This window comes from Salvelinus alpinus, chromosome 2 (genome assembly GCF_045679555.1).
Source record: "Salvelinus alpinus chromosome 2, SLU_Salpinus.1, whole genome shotgun sequence".
Taxonomy (NCBI): domain Eukaryota; kingdom Metazoa; phylum Chordata; class Actinopteri; order Salmoniformes; family Salmonidae; genus Salvelinus; species Salvelinus alpinus.
In genome coordinates, this window is record NC_092087.1 from 51,536,158 (window position 1) to 51,551,523 (window position 15,366).

Below are 15,366 nucleotides of genomic sequence, written 5' to 3' on the forward strand. Positions count from 1 at the left end.
AAGTTAAAACAGCTACAGTAAACAGGACTCTAAGGCCTACAGCTCCATGACATTTCAATAACTTAATTTCAATAAAAACCTTGAACCCACCTGTCCCTGACTTTTCCTAAATATGTGTATTTTACATTCTAGCAGTAGGCCTACATTGAATTAAATATCATAAAATACAAAAACTTTCTGAGCATTTCTTCCTCAAAGTGCCTTGAAGGACTGCTGCACCATATGCATATTAACAGTAGAATAGCCGGGGAATCAATGAGTAGCCTACCAATAGCCGCCAGTCTAATCAATACATTTTACATACACAATCACAAAGAAATCCATTAATATTTTGTTTAGCAAGGTCATAAAAACATAATACTAAGACAATTTATTTCAAAAGAACAGAATAGCATGTTTTAAGAGAACCCTGTCTTTCAAAGATAATTTGTAAAAATCCAAATAACTTCACAGATCTTCATTCTAAGGGGTTTAAACACTGTTTCCCATGCTTGTTCAATGAACCATAAACAATTAATGAACATGCACCTGTGGAACGATCGTTAAGACACAGCTTACAGACGGTAGGCAATTAAGGTCACAGTTATGAAAACTTAGGACACTAAAGAGGCCTTTCTACGGACTCTGAAAAACACCAAAAGAAAGATACCCAGGGTCCCTGCTCATCTGCGTGAACGTGCCTTAGGCATGCTGCAAGGAGGCATTAGGACTGAAGATGTGGCCAGGGCAATAAATTGCAATGTCCGTACTGTGAGACGCTTAAGACAGCGCTACAGGGAGACAGGACGGACAGTTGATCATCCTCGCAGTGGCAGACCATGTGTACCAACACCTGCACAGGATCGGTACATCCGAACAACACACCTGCAGGACAGGTACAATCCCTCCATCAGTGCTCAGACTGTCCGTAATAGGCTGAGAGAGGCTGGACTGAGGGCTTGTAGGCCTGTTGTAAGGCAGGTCCTCGTCAGACATCACCGGCAACAACGTCGCCTATGGGTACAAACCCACCGTCGCTGGACTCTAGTGGTAGCATGAGACAGAGTCTGCCAGAGGTAGCCTGACTGCCATTAGGTACCGAGATGAGATCCTCAGACCCCTTGTGAGACCATATGCTGGTGCGGTTGGCCCTGGGTTCCTCCTAATGCAAGACAATGCTAGACCTCATGTGGCTGGAGTGTGTCAGCAGTTCCTGCAAGAGGAAGATATTGATGCTATGGACTGGCCCACCCGTTCCCCAGACCTTAATCCAATTGAGCACATCTGGGACATCATGTCTCGCTCCATCCACCAACGCCACGTTGCACCACAGACTGTCCAGGAGTTGGCAGATGCTTTAGTCCAGGTCTGGGAGGAGATCCCTCAGGAAACCATCCGCCACTTCATCAGGAGCATGCCCAGGCGTTGTAGGGAGGTCATACAGGCACGTGGAGGCCACACACACTACTGAGCCTCATTTTGACTTGTTTTAAGGACATTACATCAAAGTTGGATCAGCCTGTAGTGTGGTTTTCCACTTTAATTTTGAGTGTGACTCCAAATCCAGACCTCCATGGGTTGATAAATTTGATTTCCATTGATAATTTTTGTGTGATTTTGTTGTCAGCACATTCAACTATGTAAAGAAAAAAGTATTTAATAAGAATATTTCATTCATTCAGATCTAGGATGTGTTATTTTAGTGTTCCCTTTATTTATTTGAGCAGTGTACTATGAAGGTATGCACTCCAGCATGCCATAACATTCCGCAGCATTCCGCAAGCTTTGCTGAAGTATTTTAAATGAGGACCCACTGCTACCTGCACAATAACTGACCACAATCCACTTAATTAATATTAGGAAGTATTGAATATTTTTGCCTTGGGGAGAGCACAGCGCATGGAAGAAAACATAGCTTCGAGAAAGAGTGCTGGAGGTGCTGCAGATACATTTAAATAGATGTATATACTTTCTCCTGTTGGTACAGAAATAAATGAAATAATAGAAAATAATACACCAGAGAGTTTTTTGATGTTGTTGTGGATTGTGTTTTATCACATCACGAGCGCATGGGCCTACTTTCAGGAAGCCCGCAATTGGGCAGCATGCGTGGTAAATATCAAACAGCTGATTGTTGAGTTGGGGCTGTCAATGTGGCTGTCAGTGCACAGCAAACAGCAGCTAAAAGGCCTTTCACAATATTTCTAAATACAATTGCGGAAAAAACAGTTTGGATGAGTCAGTGCCACTGGAAAGTTTAAGGACTATGATTTCCTCCTCATATTGTACAATCTGTCTCCACACTTCCATTGGCCTATGCTATTGGTTGCATTTGAGACCAGGTCATTTGTTTAATTAATCTAATGCTCGAAACTTGGAAACCCATTGTAGAAAATGAGCTCAGAGTTTTCCGCTTGGAAAGTATCAGAATCAACCAATAGGAAGTTCTAAGCAAAAAACATACTCAAATTGTAACTCAGAGGTTCCGACTTTCTGAGTTGTCTTGAACGCACCATCAGTAAACATATGTCAGTGTCAGAATGTGTGGGCAAGTGTACGTCAGATTATTAAAATGATTTTCATGTATTGTAACTTTAAATGTTTCAACTTCCATACTATGCCTGCTTGCGTGCGTGGGTTTGCTTACAGTGATTTCCTCAGTCAGTGTCTGTTAATCATTTGTTAGGGGGAGTATTAAAAGACTATGTCTTTCAGGTACTGTCTCGTTGTCAGAAGGATAGTTTAAGGGTCAGTGTTAGGTTCCCTCTTCCTCTGTATAAGCTGCTGGGAAATAGTCTTTGTGTGGGTAAGTTAAGTCAGTGACCTCATGTCACATTCCTTCTCTGTGTCAATATAGAGAATGCATTAATAATCCGAGCCTTCAAAATTGCATGAGCATTTTAGAGGCTGTATTTGTTTTTAGTTTGATTTCCTATTGGCTAACCTTTGACCATGGCTTTGATTGTGTTTGGCTGGTAACACTGGCACAAGTGGTTTAGTAGAGGGTCTAATTATCTCCATGAATATAGTTCAGATTGTTTGGTCTTTGAATAATCTTGTTTTTGAGAAGTATTTTGTATGTAAAGCGAGTGAGCTTATCAGGAGGAATATCAAGTGTTCATTTGGTTTTATGATATTTGACTACAGCAGAGGTTGTTTACAATCTGTACTATACAGTCCTTGATCAAATTCATAATGTTTGTTAAACACTTTCAAGTACTTGAGATGAGTGTGATTTAGCATGCCCGGTACATTCAAACCAACGGAATAGTCCCACAATGATCGAGCTAGGCTAAATTAAGCAAAATTATTTGACATTTGATATTACATTAGGTGTGCATGTGAACAGGAACATTTACCAGCAATATCTTTTGGTTTAAAGGAGGGCTATACTCACCGATTCCGCCTGGGTTTTTCTGCTGCTCATGAAGAAAAACGAGACTTGCGTCATGGGGGTGTGTTTTTATAATATTTTACCAGGCAAGTCAGTTAAGAACAAATTCTTATTTTCAATGATGGCCTAGGAACAGTCGGTTAACTGACTTGTTCAGGGGCAGAACAACAGATTTGTGATTTGAACTTGCAACTTTTCGGTTACTAGTCCAACGCTCTAACCACTAGGCTACGCTGCCACCCCTTGGGGGTTGGATGTGGGTGTGTTATGTTTTCTATGTTGTACCCTGGCAGTTATTGTTGTTTGTCCCTCTTGAGTTACGGTAGCAACATTTCTCCCTCAAAATAGTCAGAATTAAGCTAAGATAAATTAAGAAATCTGTCATTAATATTGACTTTTCTGCAGAAGAGGTCTTAGTTACACAATTTTACATCTAGCTAAGGTGTTTGGTGCAGTATTTCTCAAGTTGAAATATGTGCGTGAAAAGTCAGTGCACTGCAGACAGTATCGAGTCAGCTGCTGCTACGCTCAGGACTGATTTATGAGAACATGTCTACAACTTCATTAGCAAGCTGTCAAACTATCATAAATAAAGCAAAAGCTACACGCTGTTGATCAGTGCCCAAAAGAAGTTCCATCTCTGTGTTCGTCAATGAAGCTAGCTAGTAGCTAGCAGGTACATTTAGCAGGCAGGCCACGTTAGCTAATCACTTTATCAAGTCACTGGCGACTTGTGTGCCGATTTATTTGTACAACTTTCTCACTATCTATTACCGGAGTATGCATCTGTCTGGCAGTGTTTCACAGTGAGTTATGTTACAAAACAGGTCCAGTTTAATATCTTTCTGAGTTTTCTCTGGTTTTTGTAGAAACACCTGCAACTAGACACAGACATTTATTTAAGCTTTTCCCCCGAATCGAGAACAAAGAAAGTATCGCCAAGAGCAGGTTAGTTGAAAAATCTATGGCAGCGTTTTGTATAAGCTAAACTGTAACGTTGAGTATGGAAACATAGTTATCACATATCTCATGTAACACACTGTAGATAAACGCCAGGATCATGGTTATTTTTTCAGTGACAGAATCACAAAATGATCTATGTAGATGTATCGGATGGCTAAGCTAGTATCATGTGGTGGTCGCCTTCCCAGGGACCGAAAGTAAGCCATGGATTGTATTGGACAAGAGGTTATGTTTGTGGATTTGTGAGTATGTTGTGTTATTGCAAGTGTCATATTGAATCCTTGAGCTGCTTGGCCATACGTTTAACCTGCCGTTCTGGGTGTAAATTAAATTTCCAGCTTCATATCCCACTGCTGAGCTTTCAGACCTCCAACAGGGAGTCACCAAGCTACCATCGAGGAATGGGAGAAGCCCCTTGCCTTGAGCTCTGCAATATTGTAAAAGTGCCTTGGCTACCAACAAAACAGATTGCCTATAAATTATCCTCTTGTTTTATGTTGAATTTTGTGGCTTGGTGGGGTACAGACTCTGTGCCGAATTACTTTTTGGTACACATATTAGCCACTAATCGGGAGTTTATCGGTGTGTGCATATCAGGATTAGCATTGAAAATGTGATCAGCGGTCAGGAAATCAAGTAATAAAGTGGCTGTAGATCTTTTTTTTAATGAAAAAAAATGACAGTTAAACAGTTATGCATGTGTTTGCTGAGTAGTTAGATGAAATTCACAACGATTGTTTGATGGCCAACTTTCTGTACCGCTAACATTCACTTCCAGTCATTTTCGCTCGCATTGCTAGTCCCATTTTTTGATATTAGAATCATCTTGTCCTAGCCTGTATATTTTCGACCTAGAAGTCGCTACATGACGTTTTGCCATTGCCGCGAGGATGTCACAGCACCAATTTGCCTTGCTGCGGCATAACTGTAGTCCCTGATATAGCGTTTTTACCCGTCTCCTGCCACACACACCCTCTGCGCCGTTCATAGAAATATAATTAATAAAAAGGGCCTGGAAGCTCTCACCCTGGACATTTGATTAGTGAACTCATGGGTACACTCACAATGGCTGCCTAGTATTGTAATGCAATAATTTCCATGGTATTTTGGAATGTTCTATCATGATGCTGTATTGCCATGATGTATTTTTCGTTAAATTGACTTAACAAATCACTGCACAGATTGAAGGGTACACTTCCTGCTTGGGTCTAGGATGAATATAGGAAGGTTAAAGCAAGGAAAGCATTTAATGCGGAAGCGTTAGAAAATAAACAAATTCATGGGACAAGCTCCATTGATAACTACTAGCGTCATTGCTAACTAGCAAAGCTGGTCCCATGAATTGCTAGTGATAGAACCAAGGCCACTGAGGCATGATAAGGGGAAGAGTTTCCCTGCTGAAGCGTGCCGGGAGATTTGGTTTGAGCACATACGGAGCAGGAGTAGACATAGCGGGCGACGTCCTTTGCCAAGGTGGGCGCACCAGTACTTAGCAGCGATGGATTGAATGGTGCGGGTGATACCTGGGTGTCCAGCAGCAAGGGATGTATGCGCCCAGGTCAGCAGTCAATCCCTTACCTCCGTGGGAACTTAGGTGCACTCCGGAGGGCAGGTAGCAGGCGTGGGTTCCCTCTCCAGAGCCTGGTGGATCTCCATGTCTACGTCCCAGAGCACGGGGGCAACACTTTGGGAGGGCAGAATGATGTGCGCACTCAGGACAGGAACCTCTCCCGAATCGTGGAGATGGGACATGGAATCGGCTTTGATGTTCTTTGAACCTGGGCGGTATGACAGGATGAAGTTGAATCTAGTGAAGAAAAGGGCCCATCTTGCTTGGTGTGGGTTGAGCCGCCTCGCTGTCCATATATACTCCAGGTTCCGATGGTTGGTGAGGATGAGAAATGGGTCCTTGGTGCCCTCCAACCAGTGTCTCCACTCCTCTAGTGCCAACTTCATCGCCAGGAGCTCCCAGTTGCCTACGTCATAGTTTCTCTCTGCAGGATATATTTTTTTAGAGTAGTATGCACATGGATACAATTTTTGTGGGTTACCTTGGTGTTGTGACAGGACAGCCCCCACGTCCACTTCTGAGGCATCCACCTCCACCACAAAGGGCAGCGTAGGATCTGGGTTTGAGCAACGGGTGGAGGTGAAACGCCCACTCAGTAGACGGAAGGCCTCATCGGCTGCAGGACTCCCATCAACTTACGGGGGCCACCCTTGAGGAGAGAGGTGAGGCGATGGAGCTGAAGTTTTTAATGAATCGGCGGTAGAACCCCAAAAACTGTTGTAATCCCTTTATGATGGTTGGGACTGGCCATGACCTGACTGCCTCGATCCTTCCTCTCATCCATAACCACTCCCTGCTGGCTGATCCGGTATCCTAAGGAGACATCGGCCTGATGGTACTGGCACTTCTCTGCTATGTGTTTTGAATAGGCAGTATTCTGTAATGTATATGCTGGGAGTCAGGAAGCAGGTGCAGAAGGTGAGTTTAATAATAAGAATCATGAAGATAACAAGACAGGAGAAGCATACAGACGTGAACAAAAACAATACTGCCAGATGACAGGCTACAAAGGGCTAAATAAAGGGAGTAATCAGGGTGATGATGAAGTCCAAGTGTGCGTAATGATGGGAAGCAGGTGTGCATAATGATGGGAAGCAGGTGTGCCTAATGATGATTGCCAGGGCCGATGGTTAGTAGACCGGCAACATCGAGCGCCGGAGCGGGAGTAGGCATGACCGTTCCAAACTTCTTCCATTTAAGAATGATGAAGGCCACTGTCTTCTTGGGGACCTTCAATGCTTCAGAAATGTTTTGGTACCCTTCCCCGGATCTGTGCCTCGATACAATATTGTCTCGGAGCTCTACAGACAATTCCTTTGACCTCATGGCTTGGTTTTTCCTCTGACATGCACTGTCAACTGTGGGACCTTATATAGACAGGTATGTGCCTTTCAAAATCATGCCCAATCATTTTAATTTACCACATGTGTACTCCAATCAAGTTGTAAAAACATCTCAAGGATGATCAATTGAAACAGGATGCACATGAGCTCAATTTCGAGTCTCATAGCGAAGGGTCTGAATACTTATGTAAATAAGGTATTTCTGTTTTGGATTTTTTTATAAATGAGCAAAAATGTCTAAACCTGTTTTTGCTTGGTCATTATGGGGTTTTGTGTATAGATTATTGAAGAATTGTTTTTATTTAATCCATTTTCGAATAAAGGCTGTAACGTAACAAAATGTGGAAAAAGTCAAGGGGTCTGAATCCTTTCAGAATGCACTGCATATGACATTAAATGCTATGTAAAATAGCTAAAAGACTATTAAGTAACATTAACTGTAAAGCTATCAGTCACTAGTGGAAGCATTTACAACTGCAATTAAGTCACATTATATTTTTGTATGTATTTTACGTCAGACACATTCATGGCCAGTTACCCCCTAGGAAGGGGAGGCGAGTTTCCCCCAACACACTCATCCAAACTATTACTACTTTAATCAAAAATGATCTACATTTTTGTCTCTAAACATGTGAATTATTTATCTTGATGTCAGCAATTGGGTGCAGAGATGTAGCGGAGTCAGGCGCAGGACACAGGTTTGAGCAAAACAACTGAGTTTACGCACAAAAAAAGGCAAGCAATATTCCAATAAGGAAAATACAGACAGAATAACACCTACACGAACCACTAAGACAACAACAATCACAGACAGAACAGAAAGGTATGCCAGAGGGTTAAATAAGGAACATGATATGGGAATTGAAACCAGGTGTGTGTAATACAGACAAAACAAAACGAAAATAAAACATGGATCGGTGGTGATTAGAAAGCCGGTGACGTCGACCGCCGAACGCCACCCGAACAAGGAGAGGGGCCGGCTTCAGCGGAAGTCGTGACACTTGAGACTTTCCTTCTTGTATATTTAAACAATTATAGATCTGACTTAATTGGAATATATTTGCAACATTTTCAAAATGCATATTTTTTGGGATCAACTCACCACAAAATCGTTTAGTTAAAACAACTCCAAAAGTTGTGATGACACGGAGGACATTTTTGTTGAGCAAGAGCAGTGGCACCCAGGGAAAGTTTTGGGGAAATATTTTGGTGACATCATGTGGTCTTAATGTGAATTACATGAGGGGGGGCTAGTTACCCCTTGGTACCCTATCTAATGCATACAATAATATTTAAAATTGGTGTAGGGAGGCAATACACATTGGACCAGGGGGGAAGCCGATGCAAAGTGTGGGCTTATTGAGTCAAGATATGGGCTGCAATAAGTAGCCTAAATACGCATGTCATTCTTAAAATTTGATGGATGTGAGGAGGAGACCAAATAGTATTTTAACAGTACACAAACCAAAAGTTACATTAGATTGTATTTGACTACTAAAAAAAATAATGTATATGCAAAAAAATGTCCAATAAAAGCCTATGTTTTTTTCAAATACAATTGACGGGCTGATTCCTAATTAGATACACCATGCATCTAACTCAGAACTCCTGAGCCAGTTAACATGCCTACCTACCATTGGCTATCATTCCCTCTATGTTCAATGTAGATCGGAGTCACTACAGAGTAACTGAATAGTTATTTTCCTATTCTTATCAGTGATTTAAACAGTTATTTAATAAACAATGTGGCTTATACTAAAGGTACGCTCAGCAATCTGGCGAAGATGCAGAAAGTAAACAGCATATTGGGTCAATTTCCTCAACTACTGTAAGAGCGTTGAGCTGTTTTCGTCCTGTGGCTCCCACGCTGTAGGAGAGTGAAGTAAACCCTAGCAGGTACTGTGTGACTGTTTGAGAGCAACCTCGCTCTTCTCAATATCTGCTGGGCTGCTTGTGGCAATGTCATTTCGTGGAATCTACCTGTAAATACACAGTCTTGTCAGGGCAAGGTTGTTGAGGATGGGATGTTATATCCAATTATAATGCTTATTCTTTGAGTATCAGTATAAAGTAAGTTGGATTTAGAGTTGTCGTAAACATTCCAGGCTGTCTAGCAGCATGGGTGTAAAGACAGGTGATGGTGCGCATCAAAAACAAATTTCAGGGAAGTGATGGGAAGCAGAATTGGAGGCTTACACCTCTCATGTAGAATTCATGAATGAATTCCACCCCTAGTTTGGCATGAAGGAACTATGAGAAGTGCAATATACTGTCAACCACCAGATGGCAGACTGACTTTACCGCTCTTTCGTCATCCACAGAGTAACCAAGGATAGGATTGTGTGGTTCAGTTGGTTATTTTTAGAACTGTGTTATACAGTCTAGGTCACTCAAACTCATCTCTGGACCTCGAAGCCAGTTCCATTGCATTTTTCCATTGTTACCCTCTAACCAGGGACTGATTTAAACCCAGCACAAAAAAAACAGAAGGCCCCGGATCTCACAGGGAAAGAGTTATCAAAAATGGCTTCTTGACATTTCCAGGCTAAAGGAAGCACAATATTCTTTCTCATGCCCATGCTGTGAGCAATTATGTCTGAGCTAGTATCCAGTTGAGTTTCTTTTTGTTCCTGTTGCACATACTATCCATTTTCTTTTTGAAGGAAATTGATTCAATTGTGCATGCTCACAGATCAATAAAAGTGTTTTATCTTCCCCTGGAAACTTCCTGGTTTGATCGAATAGAAACTTCTTGCACTTATCCACCTCATGATCTGCATTTTATACAGAGTTGGTGTGTTTAGGGTCGTAGAAGCTGATGTTTAATTCATTTAATGTCAGCACAATAGTTTCTCTTTATAGACACAAGCTACTTCCCTAAAATCACTTCCCTTACCACACTGGTTTGCTCCTTTGAACAGTATGAATAATGCCACATTTGACTTCAGTGTCATTTCAGTGTATTAGAAGTAAAACATGGAAATGCGAGAGCAAACCGAAGATCCTGAACCGAACAACATAGAAAATACTGAACCAGACCACAAGAAGTCAACAGAAAAGGTTAGTTGGTAATTTCTGGATATTTTCAAAGGAGTCATACTGTATCTTTGTTTATGGCTTAGCACATGGTCGCTTATCACCATGTGGTGCAATCATTGTTTTTCAATCATTCATTTGTGAGGTTATGGGTGTTCCTCACACCAATGTGGGTCATGGTTGTACAGTGTCTTCAGAAAGTATTCACACCCCTTGACTTTTTCCACATTTTGTTGTGTTACAGCCTGAATTTTATGTGTGGGGTATAGAGATGAGGTAGTCATTAAAAATCATGTTAAACACTATTATTGCACATCAAGTGAGCCCATGCAACTTATTATGTGACTTTTTAGGTTTGCAATAACAAAGGGGTTGAATACTTATTGACTCAAGACATTTCAGCTTTTCATTTTCTATTATTTTGTAAAATTGTCAAAAAACAGAATTCCACTTTGACATTATGGGGTATTTATTGTGTGTAGGCCAGTGACAAAAAAATCCAAATGTAATCAATTTTAAATTCAGGCTGTAACACAACAAAATGTGGAAAAAGTCAAGGGGTGTGACTTCTTTCTGAAGGCACTATATGTTTACACGTAATCTCAATGACCTATGTCACGTTACAGTACACTTTGGATAACAAGGTTCATTCTGATTCTTCTCCACCATGACCCACTTATATGGGCTAATCAGATATTGGATGTGATGTGGTGTGGATTATCCACTGTTTAGAGTGTTTCTAATTGCTGGTTATATAACCACCTGTTCTAAGAAGCTATATTACCATGTGTGATCCGGATGGACCCAGACAGACCCAGATTCCTCAATGTACAACGTGCTCTATGCACACTCACTGGACTGTACCCACACACTCACACATACTACACTGACACTCCAACACACACACACACAATTGCCTAGTCACTTATACCCTTACCCACAGTGCCTTCATAAAGAATTTACATACCCTTTGACTTAATACACATTTTGTTGTTACAGCCTGAATTCAAAATGGATTAAATCGATTGTTTATCTCACCCATCTACACACATTACCCCATATTGACAAAGTGAAAACAAGTATTTAGAAATGTTAGCAAATGTATTGAAAATTAAATACAGAAATATCTAATTTACATAAGTATTTACACCCCTGATTCAATACTTTGTAGAAGGACCTTTAGCAGCGATTACAGCTGCGAGTCTTTCTGGGTAAGTCTGTAAGAGCTTTCAACACATGAATTTTGCAACGTTCTTCTCAAAATTGTTCAAGCTCTGTCAAATTAGTTGTTGATCATTGCTAGACAACCATCTTTAGGTCTTGCCATAGTTTTTCAAGTAGATTCATGTCAAAATTGTAACTCGGACACTCAGAAACATTCATTGGTAAGCAACTCCAGTGTAGATTTGGCCTTGTGTTTTAGGTTATTGTCCTGCTGAAAGGTGAATTAATTTCCCAGTGTCTGGTGGAAAGCAGAATGAACCAGGTTTTCCTCTAGGATTTTGCCTGTGCTTAACTCCATTACATTTTTATCCTGAAAAACTCCCCAGTCCTTGCATATTACAAGCATACCCATAACATGATTCAGCCACCACTATGCTTGACAATATGGAGAGTGGTACTTAGTAATATGTTTGGGGCAAATCCAATACAACACTTTGTATTCAGGACAAAAAGTTAATTGCTTTGCCATATTTTTTGCAGTATTACTTTAGTGCCTTGTTGCAAACAAGTTGCGTGTTTTGTTGCGTGTTTTGTAATTTTTGTATTCTGTACAGGCTTCCTTCTTTTCACTCTGCCAATTAGGTTAGTTTTGTGGAGTAATCCATCCTCAGTTTTCTCTTATCACAGCCATTAAACTGTTTTAAAGTCCCAATTGGCCTCATGGTGAAATCCCTGAGCGGTTTTCTTCCTCTCTGGCAACTGAGTTAGGAAGGACGCCTGTATCTTTTTAGTGACTGGGCATATTGATACACCATCCAAATTGTAATTAATAACTTCATCATGCTCAAAGGGATATTCCCTATTATTGCACACAGAGTGAGTCCATGCAACTTATTATTTCATTTAAGTACATTTTTACTCCTGAATGTATTTAGGCTTGCCATAAGAAAGGGGTTGAATACTTATTGACTCAAGATATTTCAGCTTTTCATTTGTAATTAATTTGTACAAATTTCAAAAAAACGAATTCCATTTTGACGTTATGGGTTACTGTTATTTTGTGTAGGCCAGTGACCAAAAAAATCTAAATTGAATCCATTTTAAAATAAGGCTGTAGTAGATAAAAATGTGGAAAATGTCAAGGGGTGTGAATACTTTATGAAGGCATATTACCTCAAATACCTCAATTACCTCGTGCCCCTTTACATTGACTCGGTACCTGTGCTCCATGTACAGTGCCTTGCAAAAGTATTCACCCCCCTTGGCATTTTTCCTATTTTGTTGCATTACAACCTGTAATTTAAATTGATTTTTTATTTGGATTTCATGTAATGGACATACATAATATAGTCAAAATTGGTGAAGTAAAAAATAAATAAAAATTGTTTCAAAAAATTCAAAAAAACAAAAACGGAAAAGTGGTGCGTGCATATGTATTCACCCCCTTTGCTGTGAAGCTCCTAAATAAGATCTGGTGCAACCAATTACCTTCAGAAGTCACATAATTAGTTAGATTGCACACAGGTGGACTTTATTTAAGTGTCACATGATCTGTCACATGATCTCAGTATATATACACCTGTTCTGAAAGACCCCAGAGTCTGCAACACCACTAAGCAAGGGGCACCATGAAGACCAAGGAGCTCTCCAAACAGGTCAGGGACAAAGTTGTGGAGAAGTACAGATCAGGGTTTGGTTATAAAAAAATATCTGGAACTTTGAACATCCCACGGAGCACTATTAAATCCATTATAGAAAAATGGAAAGAATTTGGCACCACAACAAACCTGCCAAGAGAGGGCCGCCTACCCAAAACTCACGGACCAGGCAAGGAGGGCATTAATCAGAGGCAACAAAGAGACCAAAGATAACCCTGAAGGAGCTGCAAAGCTCCACAGCGGAGATTGGAGTATCTGTCCATACGACCATTTTAAGTCGTACACTCCCCAGAGCTGGGCTTTACGGGAGAGTGGCCAGAAAAAAGCCATCTGTTAAAAATGTTGTATCAAGACTACCTAAACGTGCCAAATTTGTTTATTAATAACTTTTCATGTTCAAAATAGTGCCCTCTCCTCAAACAATAGCATGGTATTCTTTCACTGTAATAGCTACTGAAAATTGGACAGTGCAGTTAGATTGACAAAAATTTAAGCTTTCTGCCAATATCAGATGTCCTGGGAAATACTCACAACCTCATGCTAATCGCATTAGCTCAACTACATTAGCTCAACCATCCAGTGGAAGGGACACCGATCCCGAAGAAGTTATTAAAGAAAAAAATAAGCAAACATGTTTGGTGTTTGCCAAAAGAAATGTGGGAGACTCCCCAAATAAATGGAAGAAGGTACTCTGGTTAGATGAGACTAAAATTGAGCTTTTTGGCCATCAAGGAAAACGCTAAATACATGGCGCTAAATACAGGGAAATGATTGAGGGAAACCTGTTTGTCTTTCAGAGATTTGAGGCTGGGATGGAGGTTCACCTTCCAGCAGGACAATGACCCTAAGCATATTGATAAAGCAACACTTGAGTGGTTTAAGGGGAAACATTTAAATGTCTTGGAATGGTTTAGTCAAAGCCCAGACCAGACCTCAATCCAATTGAGAATCTGTGGTATGACTTAAAAATACCTGTGGCTAGATGTGCCAAGCTTATAGAGACATACCCCAAGAGACTTGCAACTGTAATTGCTGCAAAATGTGGCTCTACAAAGTATTGACTTTGGGGGGGGGTGAATAGTTATGCACGCTCAAGTTTTCTGTTTTTTTTAAATGTATTTTCTTATTTCACAATTTTGTAATATTTTGTATCTTCAAAGTGGTAGGCATGTTGTGTAAATCAAATGATACAAACCCCCCAAAAATCTATTTTAATCTATTTAAAATAGGAAAAATGCCAAGGTGGGTGAATACTTTCGCAAGCCACTGTATATAGCCTCGTTATTGTTTCTGCTTTCCATTGTTGGGAAAGGCCTTGTAAGTAAGCATTTCACGGTAAAGTCTACACCTGTTGTATTCGGCGCATGTGACAAATATAATTGTATTTGATTTGGAAGTGCTGATTCCACCAGAGGAATCATGTTTCTTAGAAGCCTTAGAGCATTTCAAGCACTTAGCATGAGTCTGCGCCCTGCTGCTCACCATCTTTGCCCATTGTGAGTGTCATCTTTATCCACCATTCAGTGGATATAAAGTTAATATACCCTAATAATAAATAGAATATCGGAGGATAAATAATTATATCACGTGATAGTCTTCCGTGGGCAAGTTAATCACACAGCTGACCAAATTACAAAAATGTAACTTCTGGGTTAATAGAGATTAATCACCTGGTAACAATTTGTTCATTTACATTTTAGCATATGCCTATTTTCTTGTCTGATACTCAATCCCATTAAAAAATAATGGAAATCATTGAAGTTTCACCCATTCTGGCCTTCTTCAGAATGCTTGCAACTTTTGCTTTGTGAACTAAGGTTTTCTCTACACTTCTTTAAGTAACTTTTTATTTGTCCAACACTTTAGTATCAATGAGTGTAACACTGTGTCAGGCTAATACAACACCACTGTCTTTTATGGTAATTTACACAATGGACTATTTCTGTAACCCACTGTGATATGGGTATACATGTTCAAAGTGCCATTTAAAACAGTACAGTTAATTTGACCATAAGCATATTATTTTTTCAAATCTACAGCATTTCAGTCTGGTCACTGGTCACTGGTCACTATTCCATTTTGTCCATTTTATTTTTGGGGGTCATTTTCAATTATAATAAACAACCCCTCCACCCTTCCCTAGTGGTCCCCTGCAGTCTACAAAATCACACCAGAGGTATGTATGCCTTCCCTTTGACACCAGTGGTATGACACTCATTTGATTTAGCTGGTGATTAGTGGACTGGTCAATCAGGTCAC

General features: G+C 40.4%; 1 protein-coding gene across 4 annotated transcripts in view; it reads left to right on the forward strand.

The window, feature by feature from the left end:
- The first annotated feature begins 2,665 nt into the window (after nt 1-2,665).
- The window catches only part of slc2a9l2 (solute carrier family 2 member 9, like 2), a 264,735-nt gene continuing 252,034 nt past the window's right edge, over nt 2,666-15,366 (forward strand). Inside the window, exons 1-2 of one of the 4 annotated variants that reach the window (XM_071384159.1) lie at nt 2,666-2,785; nt 10,198-10,309. In XM_071384159.1, the coding sequence (XP_071240260.1) occupies nt 10,226-10,309 (84 nt within the window). In that variant the 5' untranslated portion in view covers nt 2,666-2,785; nt 10,198-10,225. Of the gene's footprint in view, nt 2,786-4,163; nt 4,322-10,197; nt 10,310-15,366 lie in introns of those variants that run through there. The other 3 variants (XM_071384136.1, XM_071384142.1, XM_071384150.1) reach the window with 3 other exon arrangements.